This window comes from Zootoca vivipara, chromosome 1 (assembly GCF_965207765.1).
Source record: "Zootoca vivipara chromosome 1, rZooViv2.hap1.1, whole genome shotgun sequence".
NCBI classification, from domain to species: Eukaryota; Metazoa; Chordata; class Lepidosauria; order Squamata; family Lacertidae; genus Zootoca; species Zootoca vivipara.
In genome coordinates, this window is record NC_142582.1 from 28,660,330 (window position 1) to 28,676,428 (window position 16,099).

The 16,099-nt window shown below is 45.9% G+C and overlaps 1 protein-coding gene across 6 annotated transcripts in view; it reads right to left on the reverse strand.

Annotated features, from left to right (window-relative positions):
• The window catches only part of TANK (TRAF family member associated NFKB activator), a 34,388-nt gene extending 19,727 nt beyond the window's left edge, over positions 1-14,661 (reverse strand). For 2 of the 6 annotated variants that reach the window (XM_088661129.1, XM_088661123.1), the window contains exons 1-4: positions 11,246-11,492; positions 8,768-8,870; positions 3,868-4,029; positions 55-163 (exon numbers count right to left, since the gene is read on the reverse strand). In XM_088661129.1, coding sequence (XP_088517255.1) covers positions 55-163; positions 3,868-3,966 — 208 coding nt within the window. In that variant the 5' untranslated portion in view covers positions 3,967-4,029; positions 8,768-8,870; positions 11,246-11,492. Of the gene's footprint in view, positions 1-54; positions 164-3,867; positions 4,030-8,767; positions 8,871-10,308; positions 10,328-11,245; positions 11,782-14,514 lie in introns of those variants that run through there. The other 4 variants (XM_035132458.3, XM_035132448.3, XM_035132466.3 and 1 more) reach the window with 4 other exon arrangements.
• Positions 14,662-16,099: the final 1,438 nt, after the last annotated feature.

The following is a 16,099-nucleotide window of genomic DNA, read 5'->3' on the forward strand; positions in this document are numbered from 1 at the left end:
GTAGATAGATAGATAACTAGATAGCTAGATGATATAGATTTGGAAATTGCCTACCTTTGTTGCAACTCAACGAAGCCAACTGTGAGTTGAGTTTTGTGACAGTGCTTGTAAGAAATACAATTTGGTTTTGTTGTTCACATATCTGCTTTTCATAGCTGTCTGTCTGTAAAGATAATTTAATTCAAAGTAGTCATTTTGTGACTACAACAGGCTAACACAGGGAAGTACAACACCTGGCTTTATCACACCAGCTATGCCTAGAAAAAAAGTTGTCACCTGTGCTATTGCTCTGGCTCCCCTTCTGTAGAAATTCCTATTTCCCTCCCTCTGCCTCTTTATTTATTTATTTATTGCATTTCCATCCCACCCTTCCTTCAAGGACAGGCATATAGGATTTCATTCCACCACCATGTTCTCCTCACCACAACCCAGTGACGTCGGCCAACAGATTATAGACTGGCCCAGGTTCACCCAGTGAGGCTCGTGGGCTGAATGCAGGCCTGTATTTACAATTACCCGGCTCTCTTTTAGAAGTTAAGCCCCGTGCCATCACAGGGGTGTATTATGATGCCAAGTTATTGCCAAGTAAAAAGTCTGCCCTCTTGCACGATCAAAAATTTTTGCTTGGGACATAGGAAGTTGTCCATTGGTCCATATAGCTCAGTATTTCACTACACTGATTAGTAGTAGATATCCAGGATTCCTGACTGGGTTATTTCCCAGCACTACCTTGAATCCAAAAGCTGGATAATGGAAACCCCATGATTTCTTTAGCCACTTTCATTCTTCAGAGGGGAGGCAGAGGGGGAGAAAAATACCCTTTCAAACCCCAATACACACAAGAGTCTCCCTACAGCCTGACTCAAAATAAAGCACCAAACAGCTGTTGCTTCGCCAACCCATTAAAAAGCCAGAGAGGTCAGCATTTTCCAGCAGCCAAGGAGACCTCAGGAAACAGAAGAAGAAAAAGTAGTCACCAAGACCCAAATTGAAAATGTACAACAGCAATGTCTTGTCAACACTTCTGTACAGAGCACAGGCATGACAGCTAAAACAGACAGAAGAGAAGATGCTTTTGACAGCCAGTGCGCACAAATTCTTTTAGAGTCAGATGGCAGCAACAAGTTACCGACTAGAAGATATACTTGACAACCAAACATCCTTCTACACCGAGCGCCATCTGGCTGAGATGACTCCGGCTTCTATGCATGACACAGTTCCGATCGTCAAAGAGTAGCAAAACAAGCAGCCAATCAGCTACTTGCGGAATCAGCTATTGGCCAGAAGCTGGAGGGTATGCCAACACAGAATCGAGAACATGGAGTAAAGGTGTGTGTGTGTGTGTGTGTGTTGGGGGGAAGAGAATAAGAATCAGAGCAAAGTCAACTTGCACGGGTCATCTGAATTCCAAGTACATGTTTTCTGTGGTTTGTTCCATAGTGTTATGGTTCCGTACCCAGGGAGGCCAATTGCCAAAGAAGCAGGCTCCCTGCCTTGAGAACAAATCTGGTAAGACTGTGTTGAGTAAGCAGACCAACAAACAGGATTTTTTGTGGTGGGGCTGTAAATCATTATAGAATAACCAGAACATTAAAAAAGGTGGCCAAATAAATTTAAGGTTATTCACTTGTATTGGTGGAAAAAGTGGGATACTGCAGGCAAACTTTTATCCCTTTTATCTCCATGAGGAGAAGGGATCAATTTTAAGGTTTTTTTTAAAAAAATAAAAAGGAATGCAACCACAGAGGCAGCCCTATCCCATTTTTTGAAAAATCAAAACTGAATATTTTTTTTGGGGGGAGTGTGAACTAACCTGGCAGGGGACAGCTACGCACAGGCCTCACCCCCAAGACTCCAACGCTATGAGTAAGCAGTTTGTACAAAACTCAACAGGGAAGCTTGCGTAAATTGGGATTAAGAGTGTCGGCACTCTTCTCCATTTAAGCCATCAAGTGATGAAGATAGCAAATGTGCTTTAACTACTGCAAGCACTTAGCCTTCAAGGCAAAGGAGACCTGGACTCAAGTCCATGCTTGGGCCTTGGACCTTGGGCCTTTCACCACATCGCAGGGTTGTTTTAAGGGTCAAACAGGGAGAGAGACACCACACCCAGGAGTGCATTACACTATCCTCCTGCCCATCCTTAGGCCGCTCACCAGCTTAGTGATAGGAAGGAGGGTGTAAATGAAAGCTTTTAAATGTGCTATAAAGGTCAACTTTCAAAGTTGCAAAGCAAAACAACGACAGCCACATTTCAAGGGGAAGTCTGTGGCCACACTCCATATGTTCTTGGGCTCTCGACTCCCATCAGTCCCAGCCAGCATGGCCAATGGTTAGGGAGATGGGAATTGGAGTTCAGCAACACCTGGAGGGCCACAGGTTCCCAACCCTGTTTTAAGGGAACAAGTATGTGTAGAGGACAGAGTGAAGATCTGGTTTCCCTTAGTACAAGGGTGGGGAACCCCAGGTCCGGAGACCAAATCAATTTGGCTCTCAGAACTCTCCCCGGGACCATTCCCCTCTGGCCCCGTTTCACCCACCGCCCTAGTGACTTTGTCTGGCTGGAATGTGTCTTGGGATGATGCCTCTCGATTACCGAGAGAGGGGCGTACATAGAAACTAGCTTATTGGACGAAGGTAAATTGTTGCATTTGCTGCTCCACCCACTTTAGCCTCTGGCCCCACCCACCACTGGCACACATTGAGGGGAAGGTTGCCCAGAAGGGAATGCGCCCCCCATCCCTGCCTTAGCAGGCTCAGCCAATCGTAGCTCAGCCAATCCCAGAAGCGTCAAGAGTTGCCATCTCCTCAACCGCATGACACACTCTCTGCTTGAGGCGCAGCAAGCAGTCACACAGCCCACTCTCACTGTGTAAGAGTCCACACAGCTCTCAGCCGTTTCAAGTCCTTAGGTTTTCCAATCTAAGTGCCGAGCACATTCATCTCTGAGGATTCCTGGAAGGGACGCAGAGCATTAGTGCCGTGCGTCTTGAAAATGCTTGTTGGGGTTGTTACAAAAGGCTCGCCAGCCATTCCTCCTCTTGTCGCCTTAATTATTCAGACAGGGTCTAAAAGTGCAGTCAGTTCCATGCATCCGGAAACCACAAATGGCTTCCTAGCCTAAAGCGCCTTACATGAAAGCAGTCTGGAAAAAAACCACAAATCTGGCTGTTTTTAACAATAAATGCTGATGCTTTTTAAATTCTGAATTTTATCAGAAAACGCCGTTGTTGCTTTAAGTAATAATTTTTCAAGCTGCTTGGAATTTTTGAGTTGCCGGCTGGTTAACTACCCAACAGCACAATCCAGCCAGAGTAAATCTTATTACTGGAGAAATTAAGCCCATGCTTAGCTGTCCCCCATGGAAACAAATGGGGTTAATTCACAACCCTTGGCACGGCATCCAAGCAATTTCTCTCTTTTGAAATAACGCACCAGCTATATTTAACATGAAAGTGGGGAAGTTCCAAATGACTGCTTCTTTTCGCACTTCCTCTTGCAAGAAGGAGGGACCCTACAGAATGCTTTGCTTCCGGCCAGGCACTGCCTGCTTTGGGGAGGGCAACCAGAGAAGCAGTATCTATAAAATGCATTTCAAGGCCTCTCCACAGTTAAAAGCTGGTAACAACCTGCACCCGAGACAGGTGGAAAAACCTCAATTTTATGGACAAGGATGAACAAGCTGCACGGCACAGTTTCATACCTGCAAGGAGAAGATCACCCCAGATAATTAACAGAATTCCCCTGGCATTATCCAACTGTGTTGACCATTCCTCTTTGTGTGTGAAATCGGGAGTCGACTTTTCTTCAGGAGCCATCAGAAACATAATCTTAGCCTGTAGCGCCAGACATAAAACAGTCACGTACCTTTTGCTTTAGCTCTTTCACAGCAGAATCTCTATCCATGCAGGCCTGTCTGAAGGCTTCATACGCCTTATTGAGCTGCTCTGCAATATTCTTATCCATGCTTCCTTCCAGCAGTGTCTCATCACTGAAGAAATGACAAATGCAGCGGACCTGGCTGCGTTACTGAAAAGGGAAAGCAAAGCATCAGTTGCCTACGCAGCAGTTTGGCCCAGGGCAAAGAGGACTTTCCCTCAAGCTATACCAACCCAACACTCAGCTGCGACCCAACATACACTCAAAACGCAGCATTAAGCACTCCAGTGTCCACGATACTTTCTCCACAAATATAGAGAGACGCCAACGCAACAGTCATCCGTAAAAGCTACTACTAGGTTGTACCAGTTGTTGACCAAAACTTTGCAGTTTGCCGTAGCCACAGACTATTGCTAGCTGCAAAACCAAATCCAATTATCTTTCCTCAGATCTAATACCAAACAAACAAGAACAGCTTCCAGAACATAATTAATTAAATGTGACAAATTTCTAATTTAAACAGAGTCAACTTTGGCACTAGCAGGCTTCTGCTTCCCGCCCCCCCCCTTTTCTATTTATCATCTAAGGCAAACCATTATGATTATTTAAGGAACCGTTACCAATTTCTACAAGCTACAGAAGCTCAGATCCTTCGGAGACAGACACATTCCCTTCTGCTGAGACTGCATTTTTTTTCAATTAAAAAAAGGTTACTAAAAATAAGGATTTCTGCTACTCGGAGAGAGTTAGGCTGCGATTCCAGGCACGTTTACCTTTCCTTTTCTTTAAAAAAAAAAAATCACCATCTGCACTATACATTTAAAGCAGTGCTATACCACTTTAAACAGTCATGGCTTCCCCCAAAGAATCCTGGGAAATGAAGTTTGTCCAGGCTACTGACAGTTGTTAAAGGTAAAGGGACCCCTGACCATTAGGTCCAGTCGTGACCTACTCTGGGGTTGCGCGCTCATCTCGCATTATTGGCCGAGGGAGCCGGCGTATAGCTTCCAGGTCATGTGGCCAGCATGACAAAGCCGCTTCTGGCGAACCAGAGCAGCACATGGAAACGCTGTTTACCTTCCCGCTGTAGCAGTTCCTATTTATCTACTTGCATTTTGACGTGCTTTCGAACTGCTAGGTTGGCAGGAGCTGGGACCGAGCAACGGGAGCTCACCCCGTCACAGGGATTCGAACCGCCGACCTTCTGATCAGCAAGCCCTAGGCTCAGTGGTTTAACCCACAGCGCCACCTGGGTCCCCGTTAAAAGGGGTATGACGCTGCATAAAATGTACAGAGTCATACCTCAGGATACATCCGCTTCATGTTGCGTCTTTTCAGGTTACGGACGTGCCGAACCCGGAAGTCCTGGAATGGGTTACTTCCGGGTTCGGCGCGTCCGTGACCTGTGCACTTGTGCAGAAGTGCTAAATCGCACTTTGCACATGTGCAGAAGCGCCGCAATGCGTCACGCGTGTGCACAAATGCAGTGCTTCATGTTGCGGCCTTTTCATGTTGCAAACAGGCTGCCGGAACGGATCCCATTTGCCAAATGAGGTACAGTGATACCTCGCTAGACGAATGCCTCGCACAAAGAAAAACTCGCAAGATGAAAGCTTTTTGCGAGTTTTTTTGAGACTCGTAAGACGAAGTTTCTTATGGCCATGCTTCGCAAGATGAAGCAGGGCAGGCGCGCGAACGGGAGAGAGGCCGTCTGGTTGGGAGTGTGAACAGCGAAAGGAGTGTGTACGGCTGATGGGGAAGGAGGGAGGGAGCGGGCAGAAGTTTCCATTGTCTTCCCGCCCGCGCCCCTCCCTTACTTACTCGTCAGTGCCTGTGAACCACTGGCTGCCTGTCACCACCGTCACCGAGTAGGACGGCATGGCTGCGCGGAGGCTCGCGAACAGGAGAGCGGTCGTCATTGAGCAGAGCGCGGGCTGCTGAACCGCTCCATCTGCCCCCATCCCATCCAGTCCCACTGGCTGCCTGGTTGGGCGCAAACGGCTGGGCGTGAGCGGCTGCTGGGGAAGGAGGGAGGGAGCCTCTCCCTGGCCCTCCTCCTGCTTCCCCCTCCCCAGGGCCTTAAAAACTTCCGGAGCGGCCATGGCAGGTGAGTCGGCACCTTTTTTTGCACTTTCTTTTCCCTATAGGTGCGCATTGATTAAATTTCAATGCATTCCTATGGGAAACCGCACTTCGCAAGATGAAATTATCGCAACACGAAATGACTTGTGGAATGAATTAATTTCGTCTTGCGATGTACCACTGTACTGTGCAGATAGAGCCAAAAGAAGACAAGTTCAGAATGAAGTCAAGGCTACAGTCCTATAGTATACACTAATAACTGGGAGTATATTCTGCTGAACTCTGTGTGACTTATTTTTGAGTAGGCATCTATAGGATTGCCCTGTAAATGCTCTGTGTAGCAAGCAGATTATTTCACATGCAATTAACCTGTTAGTGCTTTAAAAGGTTTAGAACTGGCTTGAAATCAGGGTTCCTGGGCCATATAAGACGTGCCTCCAGGCAACAATTTAATTTTTTTTTACAAAAAACCCCCCAAACCCAGAAACACCCCTTGACATTTAAACCAATTCCCCCCCCCTTATGTACAAGATGGCAAATGGCTACTCAAATCTCATGGACCTGTAAATCTTGCAGACTTCCTTGCATGGTTGGAATTGATATGTTTATCTCATAACTAAAAGCCTAGCTTAGGAAATCGGCCAGGGATAGCACCTCCCTTAAGCTGCTCTTGGCGAAGTGAGCTTCTGTTGCTGAAGAGAGACAGAGGACAAGTCAGTTTCACTCTTCCTGAGGAGCACATGCCAGTTAAATGCAAGGAATCAGCCAAACAAACAAACACCCACACAGGCGGAGTGATATTTCCTTAACTCTAAAGCTGCCTGCCCTAGAAGGTGAAGGTGGAGGTTAGGTTGGATTGGATATTATCTCTGTAAATTATGTTGGGTCTGCTCTTGTGTGAAGCTATACATATATTAAACAAAATATCTACAATAAAAATAACAATCCATTATAACGAAACAGGTATACTGTAACTCCCTACCCGACACGATAAAATAAACCACATGCCCACATGTACAGATGAACAACAAAAAAGTAAAACACCCCAAAGTCAGGCCATTTGCACTGTCCAAATGCCTGGCAGAATAAAAAACACATTTGCCTGGCACCAGACAGAAACAAAGTCTTTGCCAGGCAAGACTTCCTGGTGAGGCCATTCCTCAGCTTGGGATGGGGACAATGGCTGTGGTTAGCTAACATTATGATAGCATCCTACTTTTGCTACCAAGGAACTCGAGGCAACTCAGCCACATTAGTAAAGCAAGATAGGGGAATGAGATAGAACCAGATGTTGGCAAGAATGTTAACCACTCCCTCCTCTGCCATGTGTTTGTGGAGTTAGCATGAAGGGAGATGATGGCCAGAAGCTCTTCTTCCTACCAATGCCAAATATGCAGCCTGGCATGATCCCAGGATCCAGCTGCTGGTGGGAACTGTCCAAACACCTCCCTAGTGACTTGTCAAAAGTCACCTAGCAATTTGCATGGAGATCTGCTGAATTACTTCACCCCAATTATACCACACTACTGTGGGTACCACACCCAGGGCAGACCATGTTAATCCTACAGCACCGCTGCCCCTAGATCAAGGAAGGCATGCTTCATTTTATCTTGCTACCGTTCCCTCCTGATGCGCTAGCCAGTTCCCACACTCTGGTCAGATTTGGCAGCTTAGAATCATAGAACTGTAAAGTTAGAAGGGACCTCAAGGGTCATCCCCCTGCAATGCAGGAACTTGACCAGGCAATGTTTGAGGGCAGCTATTTGTTTCACATATGTGGCCATTGTTGTCATGGTGCTTTTTTCCTGCAAACTCTGAGCATTCGAGTAAGGCAGAATCCGAATGTGACAGAGTTTTGCAAATGCCTCAAAATACTATTGGCATTCTGGTGTGGAAGAAAGAAAGCTTATCTGCTTAGGCCACTGTGTCAATGCTTGTTGCCTTTAACGCAGGGGTGGGAGCTCTTCCTCTCCTAAGAGCCAGTGTGGTGTAGTGGTTAAGAGTGGTAGACTCTTAATCTGGTGAACCGGGTTTGCTTCCCCGCTGCTTGACCTGCAGCCCCTATAGCATTCATATTTGCAAGCCAGCTCTGCAATACTGTTGCCTGGTTTTAGCCTATCATGTTCCATATGAAAATTCCTTAATTCCCAAACACTGATCAGGCAAACAAAATGCTAGCATCCAAGCCCAAGACTGTTCTCTCTCTCTCTCTCTCTCTCTCCCTCTTTCTTTCTTTCTTTCTTTCTGGAAGTGAACAGTTTGGGTCAGTTCTATGCACGTAAAAAGCATAATTTCAAAATCTCAAGTATCTTGATAAGTGTGCTGTGTTCTTTGCATACTTACCATACATAATATACTTTGAAGCTTACTTTTTCACCTTTTCTGCAATTACCCTGAAGATGCCTACGCACTGTTTAGCAAACTGTTGCAAGTTATGTCTTGCAGATTATTATTTTTTAAAAAAACAACAACAACAAGTGGCATGATTGGCTACAGTGAAGTTTAGAACCTGCTTTTCCAACCTCACTTACAAGGAAAAACAGAGAAACCAGTGGGTGGCCCAAATGCATGCATCTAATGTCTGGATTGAAAAATAATAAATTTTTGTTTATTTATCCCAAGGACACCATTCAGTGGGATAGTCAACCTCAGGACAATCCTTAACATTCTTTTAAAAACATTTTCTAAAACTCTGTTAGGGAGAGATGTTTCTGAGATGGACTGCGTTACAAGAAATTAGATTTCTTGCAACACAAGGCAATACAAACAAAGCCTGCATTTCTTAAAGCATCAAATTGATACAGACCATTTGCAAATGCTCTGGCAGGAATAGCAAAAGTGATCTTGGACCATGTCATCTTCTCTCAGTGAAGTTTTTTCATTGTTCCTCTGGAATCAACCTTTTGGTCCTGCAAGAAAGAAGTGCCAGAGGTTCAGATTCTCCATAGGAAGCTGCCTTACACGGAGTCAGGAATGGGGTTTGGATGAGGATGTCAGCCTCTTCCAGAACAGAGGAGTACCACTGGGACAATGTGCATGTGTTTCTCTCCACTCTGGCTGGAGGCCACTGTCAGGAGGAAAGCCACTGTCAGCAGGTCTCTCCTGCCAATGGCAGTAAGTGGGAAGCCACAGAACAACTTTAACACCCACCACCCCCACCCCTTGAGAGGCACAATCCTCAGGCCACTTAGCTATGCCAACCTGGAGAAAGTTTAGAGAAGTGGAAGAACTGCCTCACCCACCCCCACAACCACCTTCTGCCCTGGCCAGCAACGATGGATCCTGCCACGTCACTCCTCCCCAGTCCCATCTTAGGACTGCTCTGTAAATTGTGCACAGGGTTGCAGCCCGAGAGAGCAAACCTGTGCGTGTCTCCTCTAAGTCAATCGCACCTGTCTTGCTCCCTGGAATGTGCATTTAGGATTGCTAACCTGTCAGCTGAATAAAGAAGTTCAAGCTTGATCTTCTATTTACAACTTTTCCATCGACATCACTGTAAATGTTTCCGTAGCATGTTTTTTCCTATCCTCAGCTAGTGAAAAAAACAAAGAACAAACCCTCCAATATAGAGTAAGGCATGGAGCCCCACTGATTTCAATAGGACTTAACCCCAAACTACTCTGCACAAGCTGCATCCTTAGGGAGACTCCGGATGCCAGAGCTTGTGCGAAGAATGGAAATGTTAAAGAGACCCATGCTGCTGTTTTTGTACCTCACTGTGGAAAAGGAGGCCTAATGCATCTCACTACAGTCAACCTCATCCCCTTTCCCAAAGCAAGACTATGTAGCCACCAGCAATCAAAAAGTGGACATAGGGCAAAAAAGAGAAAGCAATGATTGAAGCATGCCAACCCACTCAATATAAGGGAAGAAAAGCACTTCTAATCTGATCTTAATTATAGTGACCAGTTAGCCCCACAAAACTAAATCAGGGGTAGGCAGAAGGTAGAACTTATCTACTAAATAAGTCTCTCTGGGTGATCAGCAAGGATTGGTGACCTCCAGTTGTTCACAATAGTAGCCACACAAAAAAAGTTTCCTTCGTTTACACCTTAAACTATTAAACTATGTGTTTAATATTTTAGGTTATTTACTCCATTTATGTCCCATCTTTCCTCCAAGGAACTCAGATGGTGTACACGCTTCTCCTCCTCCCCACTTCATCCTCACAACAACCCTGCAAGGGAGGTTAGGTTGAGAGGCAGCAACTGGCCCAAGATCACCTAGAGACCTTTGTGGCCGAGTCGAGATTGGAAACCTGGCTTTCCAGGTCCCAACCAGACAGAGTTGGGGACTACAATGCAGCCAGCAGACTCACCCCCCCACTTGTCAATCATCTGACATTACCATGACATCAGGGGAACCAACTTCAAATGAAAGATACTCCAGACGAATTCAGAATTCTTTCATTCTAAGTGTTTGTCTTTTGTCTTGCCGGTGGACCTGTCCACTTTTACAGTCTTCCACTCCGGGTTCTAGTTCCATTTGTGAGTGATGAGGCAAAGGAGAAAGGGAGATGGGAGGCACACTTGATGCCATCTGAGCTCACAAGAGATTAACGTGATTTTCTCACAGGGCTTTTGCACAAAACAGCCTTGAAAACAACTAACAGGAAGCTTTCCCTGTCCCTTGCCCTTCTGCTCCTGTGAAGGGCACACGCACATTAAAACACTCAATTCCTTTTCTCTTACTTAAGGGGCCAACCCAGAACCCATCCAGTCCTTTCTTGTTCCAGGTGCAGCTGGTTCTGGACAAAAACAGCTACCTAAACGCCTGCCTATCCCTCTGTTTGCATGCGTGTGTTTTCTTTCTCCCTAGGCACTTCCGCCCTTCTAAGGAAATGCACGAGAGACCGACGCACTGAAAGTATCCCTTCAAACTTCTTCAGGCCGAGTTAGTGAGCAGAAAGACGCCGGGAAGTTTTTTTCTTTCGGGGGGGGGGGGCGCGGAGAAGAAGAATCAACGCTAGTTAGGCGGCATTCCCATGCACACTGAATTTGGGAGCAGATCCCTCGGAATAAATCCAGGCTTACAAAAAGAAAAGGGAAAGAGAAGTAAACAAGTTTATGATCGCGCCGTTTTGAGAAACACACGCCAGCTTTTCTGAGATGCGGCTGAGCACCGCACTTTTTTTGCCGCGGAAATGCTCCTTCGGAAGCGCAGAGGGTTAAAGGCGGGCAAGTGACAACGACAAAAAGGAGACGCGTTTGGCAATAGCTGGTAACAGAGAGGAGAAGGGATATCGCCCTCGTTTGCTCAGCCTGGGATACAGCGGGCTACTTACAAAGGCAAGGAAACTCGCGGATTTCGCAGCCACCTCCGCTCTGCTCGCCTCTCCAAGCGCCCGGGCGCAAAGCAGCGGCCCTGACGCGCAACCCAGGAACCACAATCCACTTCCTGCTGGCTTCCTCGGGCCATGTGACTGGGCGCGTAAAATTGCGCGCGGCGCCTCCGAGATCGCCTTGCCCAAGTGGGGTCAGCGGGGTGAAGCCCCAGAGCCGGTCCCCGCCCGTGTAGGGCCGCCTCCTCTCACCCCTTGCCCTTTTCCACGGGCCAGATTTCCGGCTGCTGCCGCTGCCTTCGCCCAGGAAACAGAAGAGGGCGACTGTCTGGCCGCTCCTGGCCGCAGTCCCCACACCGCTGGCTGTTTTCCAGTCCCTTCCCTGTGTCTCCTCCCTTCTAGCCAAGTTCGTCGGACCCGATCCAAGCCCGCCCGGAGAGCGTGAAGGAGAAAACGCCTGGTTTCCCCCCTTGCTCTTGAGTCGGGGTGGATGGAGAGCCTGGTGCAGCTCAGGCGCTTCGTCCTTGGCTGTTGGCCCTGCTGGCTGCGGCAGATGAGAGTCTGAGTTCATTGACATCTGGAAGACCCAGGTGTCTGGAAGTTCCCCTGCAGTGCTGTGCAGAGGACAGCCTGCTAGGCTCAGCCCTAACTGATGCACTGTCCAATGGGAAACAGAAGAAAAAAGAAGGGAGATGTGGGTTGGGGAAAACAACATCTGGAGGCCACACATACCCACCCCTGCTATAGTGCAGAGATGTAATTATGCCCTGGTGGGATTTGAAATGGGGTGACTTGCTTGCTTCCGGCTCAGGTGATGCTCCCCACGCCATCCTTGCAGCTGTTTGACCATCCAGATCAGTCTTGATTTGCCTCATTGCCATGGAGAGCTCATCAGAGCTCTTATGGCCCAGTGACACTACTGCACTAGACTTCAGCAGGTGGGTTGGGACCCATTACTGGGCTACATTGTAATCCAAAATGGGTTGGAACATTAGCACTACCAACATGCAAATAGATTGTTTTTTTAAATTAATAAATGGGTTCCCAAATGCATGCACAATCCGCCATAATTGGCATAGTTTCTCTAGTGGTTTTGAGAAAAGTTTTAAGACTTTTCCTCCTTGGTGTCTTCACAGTAGCACATGGCACTTTCTATATGTATTATGTATGTATGTATGTGTGTACACACACACACACACACACACACACACACACTGTATATTCCTGTGTATAAGACTACTTTTTACCCGAGGAAAATCTTTTCAAAAGTCGGGGATCGTCTTATACGCCGGGTCGTATTTTTTATACGGCGAGTATATCCCAAACTCTGTATTTTAACTGGGAAAGTTGGGGGCTGTCTTATACGCCCAGTCATCTTATATGCCGGAATATACGGTATATATATATTTATAAATACCTTTGGGATGGAACTCATTAATAGCCCATCCTCTATCCACATTTTCAAACAGTAGATGGCCCACATCAAGTGGATAAATGTCTTCTACCCCACAAAAACACTTCTGTCTAATAATGGTAACATGATTCATCTTACGTGAAGCAAAAATAAAATAATGTCCAACATTCTATCTAGTAAAATCCAGGTCCTAATCTAAACATTCATAATTCAGATACAGAGGTTTAGGCATGTGTTGTCTCTCTTATCAAGATCAATGGGAGTCCAAGGTACAGTACAGCTTTAACTAGGTGGCATCCATAGTCAACTTACCGTATTCTTCCGTCTATATAATGCCCCCATGTATAAGACACCCTATTTTGGGGGGACTCAGATTTAAGAAAATGGGGGGGGGAGAGATGACCCCGTGTATAAGACATCCCCCTAATGTTTGACATTTTAAAGGAAAAAACCCTAGTTTTATACACGGAAAAATACAGTACAGTACATGTTGACTTAGAAATAAGTACCAAAGCAGTGGGGGCTTAGTTTCAGGTGAAGTATGTATAGGAGTACAGTCTTAGTCTGATGATTTTTTTGCACTCGTCTGTACCTGTCCACCACGGTAGTTATATAACAAAAATGGTTGGAATGGTATAATTTAGGCCCTTACGATGCCAGATGATTGACAGGTTGGTGTTTCTGCCTAGCTGTCAAAATTAGTCCATAGGAGATAAAGATCCGGTGCTGTGGGCTAAAAAGGCTCCCCACCCCTGCCTTAGGGGGAGTGGTAGGACAAATTTCTATCTTGCTTCTTCCCACCAAGGAGTGAGCATAATCCATTGGCAAGTTCTCTTGTGCCAGCCCCCTTGTAACAAAGTGCTTCCTGATGTGTTGTGCCTAGTATACTGTAACATCAGCATTGAAAGCTCAGTATTATTATAGATGTTCCCCTAGTACTAAATCACTGTAAAATATAATTACTAATCCTAGTCCAGGGGGTGTGCTGTTATTATGGGATGGGTGGTACTTCTCCATCACTGTTTAAATGTGTGTTTTTTTAAAAAATGTTTCTTGAGCACAAGCAATTTATAGGATAGTTGTGCACATGTCAAGTGCAGTGTTGGTGAGACCTCAGCCACCAACCACCTTAATTTTCCAGGGGTATCTCTATGTATAAATAAACATGTGAAAGTTTTATATACATTTGTGTCATGGGCCTGGTCCTCTAGTTTTTTAAGTACCTAGCAGGACCCCAGTGCTCTAGTACTAAACTACCATAAGGCATCACCATAAAAACAGCACACAAATCATGTTCACAGTGTTATGCATGATTGTACCAGAATTGTGATGACTGAGCAGAACACATATATAAGTCTCAGTGCTAGAGGATGAGTAAAATTCGATTCTAATGGGGAAGTTCATATTAGGAGGAGAAGGGATATATGCAATCTTAACAAAAACGATTATAACTTGTTTAAAGCAGAGAATGGATTTACTCAGGCAACCTATTGAATTTTAACATGCTATATTTGTGAGGCTGCTGTCAATGCACAGCCCCAGTTGTGTTTACTGAAAAGTAAATCCATTAAGTTCAATGGGGCTTCCTTCCTAGTCAAATGTGTTTAAGACTGGAACCTCATTTTTGTAGCCTATGGGTAGGCACAAAGGTTAAGAATCAAAAGACGAGCCCAACTTTAATTACTTAAACAGAAGCACCAGATCAGTTAAAAATAATATTAGAATTATAGATGCCATGCCCTTTCTTCAAAATAGTGACTTGATACAAGGCAGCATACTGCTAACTTCACACCATATATTTCAGCAGCACCAAACAGTCTTTGTTTATGGGTTATATACAAAGAAATATTTTGGTTACCTTGTACGTAATCTCTTGATGAACCTTTTAATTTTGCCTCCGTTCCTAATAATAACAAAGTAGATAATGTTCACAGAATTAGAAAGCTTTCTCCCCAGGAACTTAAGAAAAGTAGAACTCAGGCAGTGTCCTGTTTGGTTTATGACTGAGGTTAGATGGGAACTTCCACTGAGAAATCCCCCACTTGAGAACTTCCTTGTATGTAGCCACAGACAGCCAATCATTATGAAACATGTTCTCTCTAAATGAGAATTCAAAGTGAAAACAAGCTGTAAGTAGAAGACTCTAGACTGGGAAAGAATCTCATGCACTTCAGAAAGGCCACACATAACAGCAGTGCAGTAGTATATAGGAATTACCCCCACCCCCTAAATATATGTATTATCAAAGTAATCACAATGCTCTTCAAAACAGACAACAGGGCAAATAATAATTATACTGTATATTAAGGCCAGATTCACATACTACATGTTAAAACATGCAAGTGTATCTACTGTATACTTGTATATGAGATTTTGTGTACTTAAAAAAAGGGGGCATATGTGATACTTAAAACCTCGATGCAAACTTTATTTCTGCAGTGCCAAGGGTTTGTTCACACATGGAAGTCTTCATTTGATGTTACAGCCAGCAAGTGATGAACTTGAATGTGTGAATTACATCTCGTGGGAAATGGCACATTTCCTTTAGCACATGTAAGACACTGACGGTGTTCTAAATTAACAGTGAGAATAGCTCAGTTGGATATCCTGGATAGCTCATTTGCTTAGCGTGTGGTGCTGATAGCACCAAGGTTGCAAGTTTGATCCCTGTAAGGCAGAGGTTTTCAGCCTTTTTGAGTCCACAGCTCCCTTGACCAACTACATTCTTTCTGTGGCACTCCTGTGGGGCTCAGGAGCCCTGTTATATCACCCCTTACCTGCAGAGCTGGCAGCCTCTCACCCTTTTTTGAACACCTTCCCTTGTAGAGTGTTCCCTCAGCCTTCTCTTCTCTCCCTTCTCTTTGGGAGGCCTCTGAGCAGCCGCTGCTGCTGCTCTTGGTCTCTGAGATGCCCCCCCCCCGCCCCAAAGAGAGGTGCCTCCTCACACTGCCCCATAGGGACTTGGGTCATGTCTGTCCATTCCCAACAGCAAGGGCTGGTAGACTGGCTGGCCGGGCTTTTTCGCCCACTTGCTTACTCAGAGGCCACATCAGCTCCTGCAACCAGCACCCCCTGGCCAGCCCCAGAGGCACCACTCGCCTGGGGAGCTTGTAGCCAGGGCTGCTGCAACAAACAGTCGTGAAAGCCTTTGAGGCAGAGACCTGAGACGGCATCAGAGGAGGGAGGGAAGGAAAGAGGGACAGAGGCCAGGGTGCCATGGCACGCTGGTTGAAAACCACTGCCGTATGGGACAGTTGCATAGTCCTGCTTTGCAGGGGGGTTGGACTAGATGATTCTCAGGGTACCTTCCAACTCTACAATTCTATGATATCTCAGGGTAGGGGAAATGAGACTGTAAATAAAAACAAAGTCCACATTTTGCATTTTTTTCTTTTTTACCAACCCTTCAATCTGAGCACCCGGACGCAACTCCCAAATTGGTC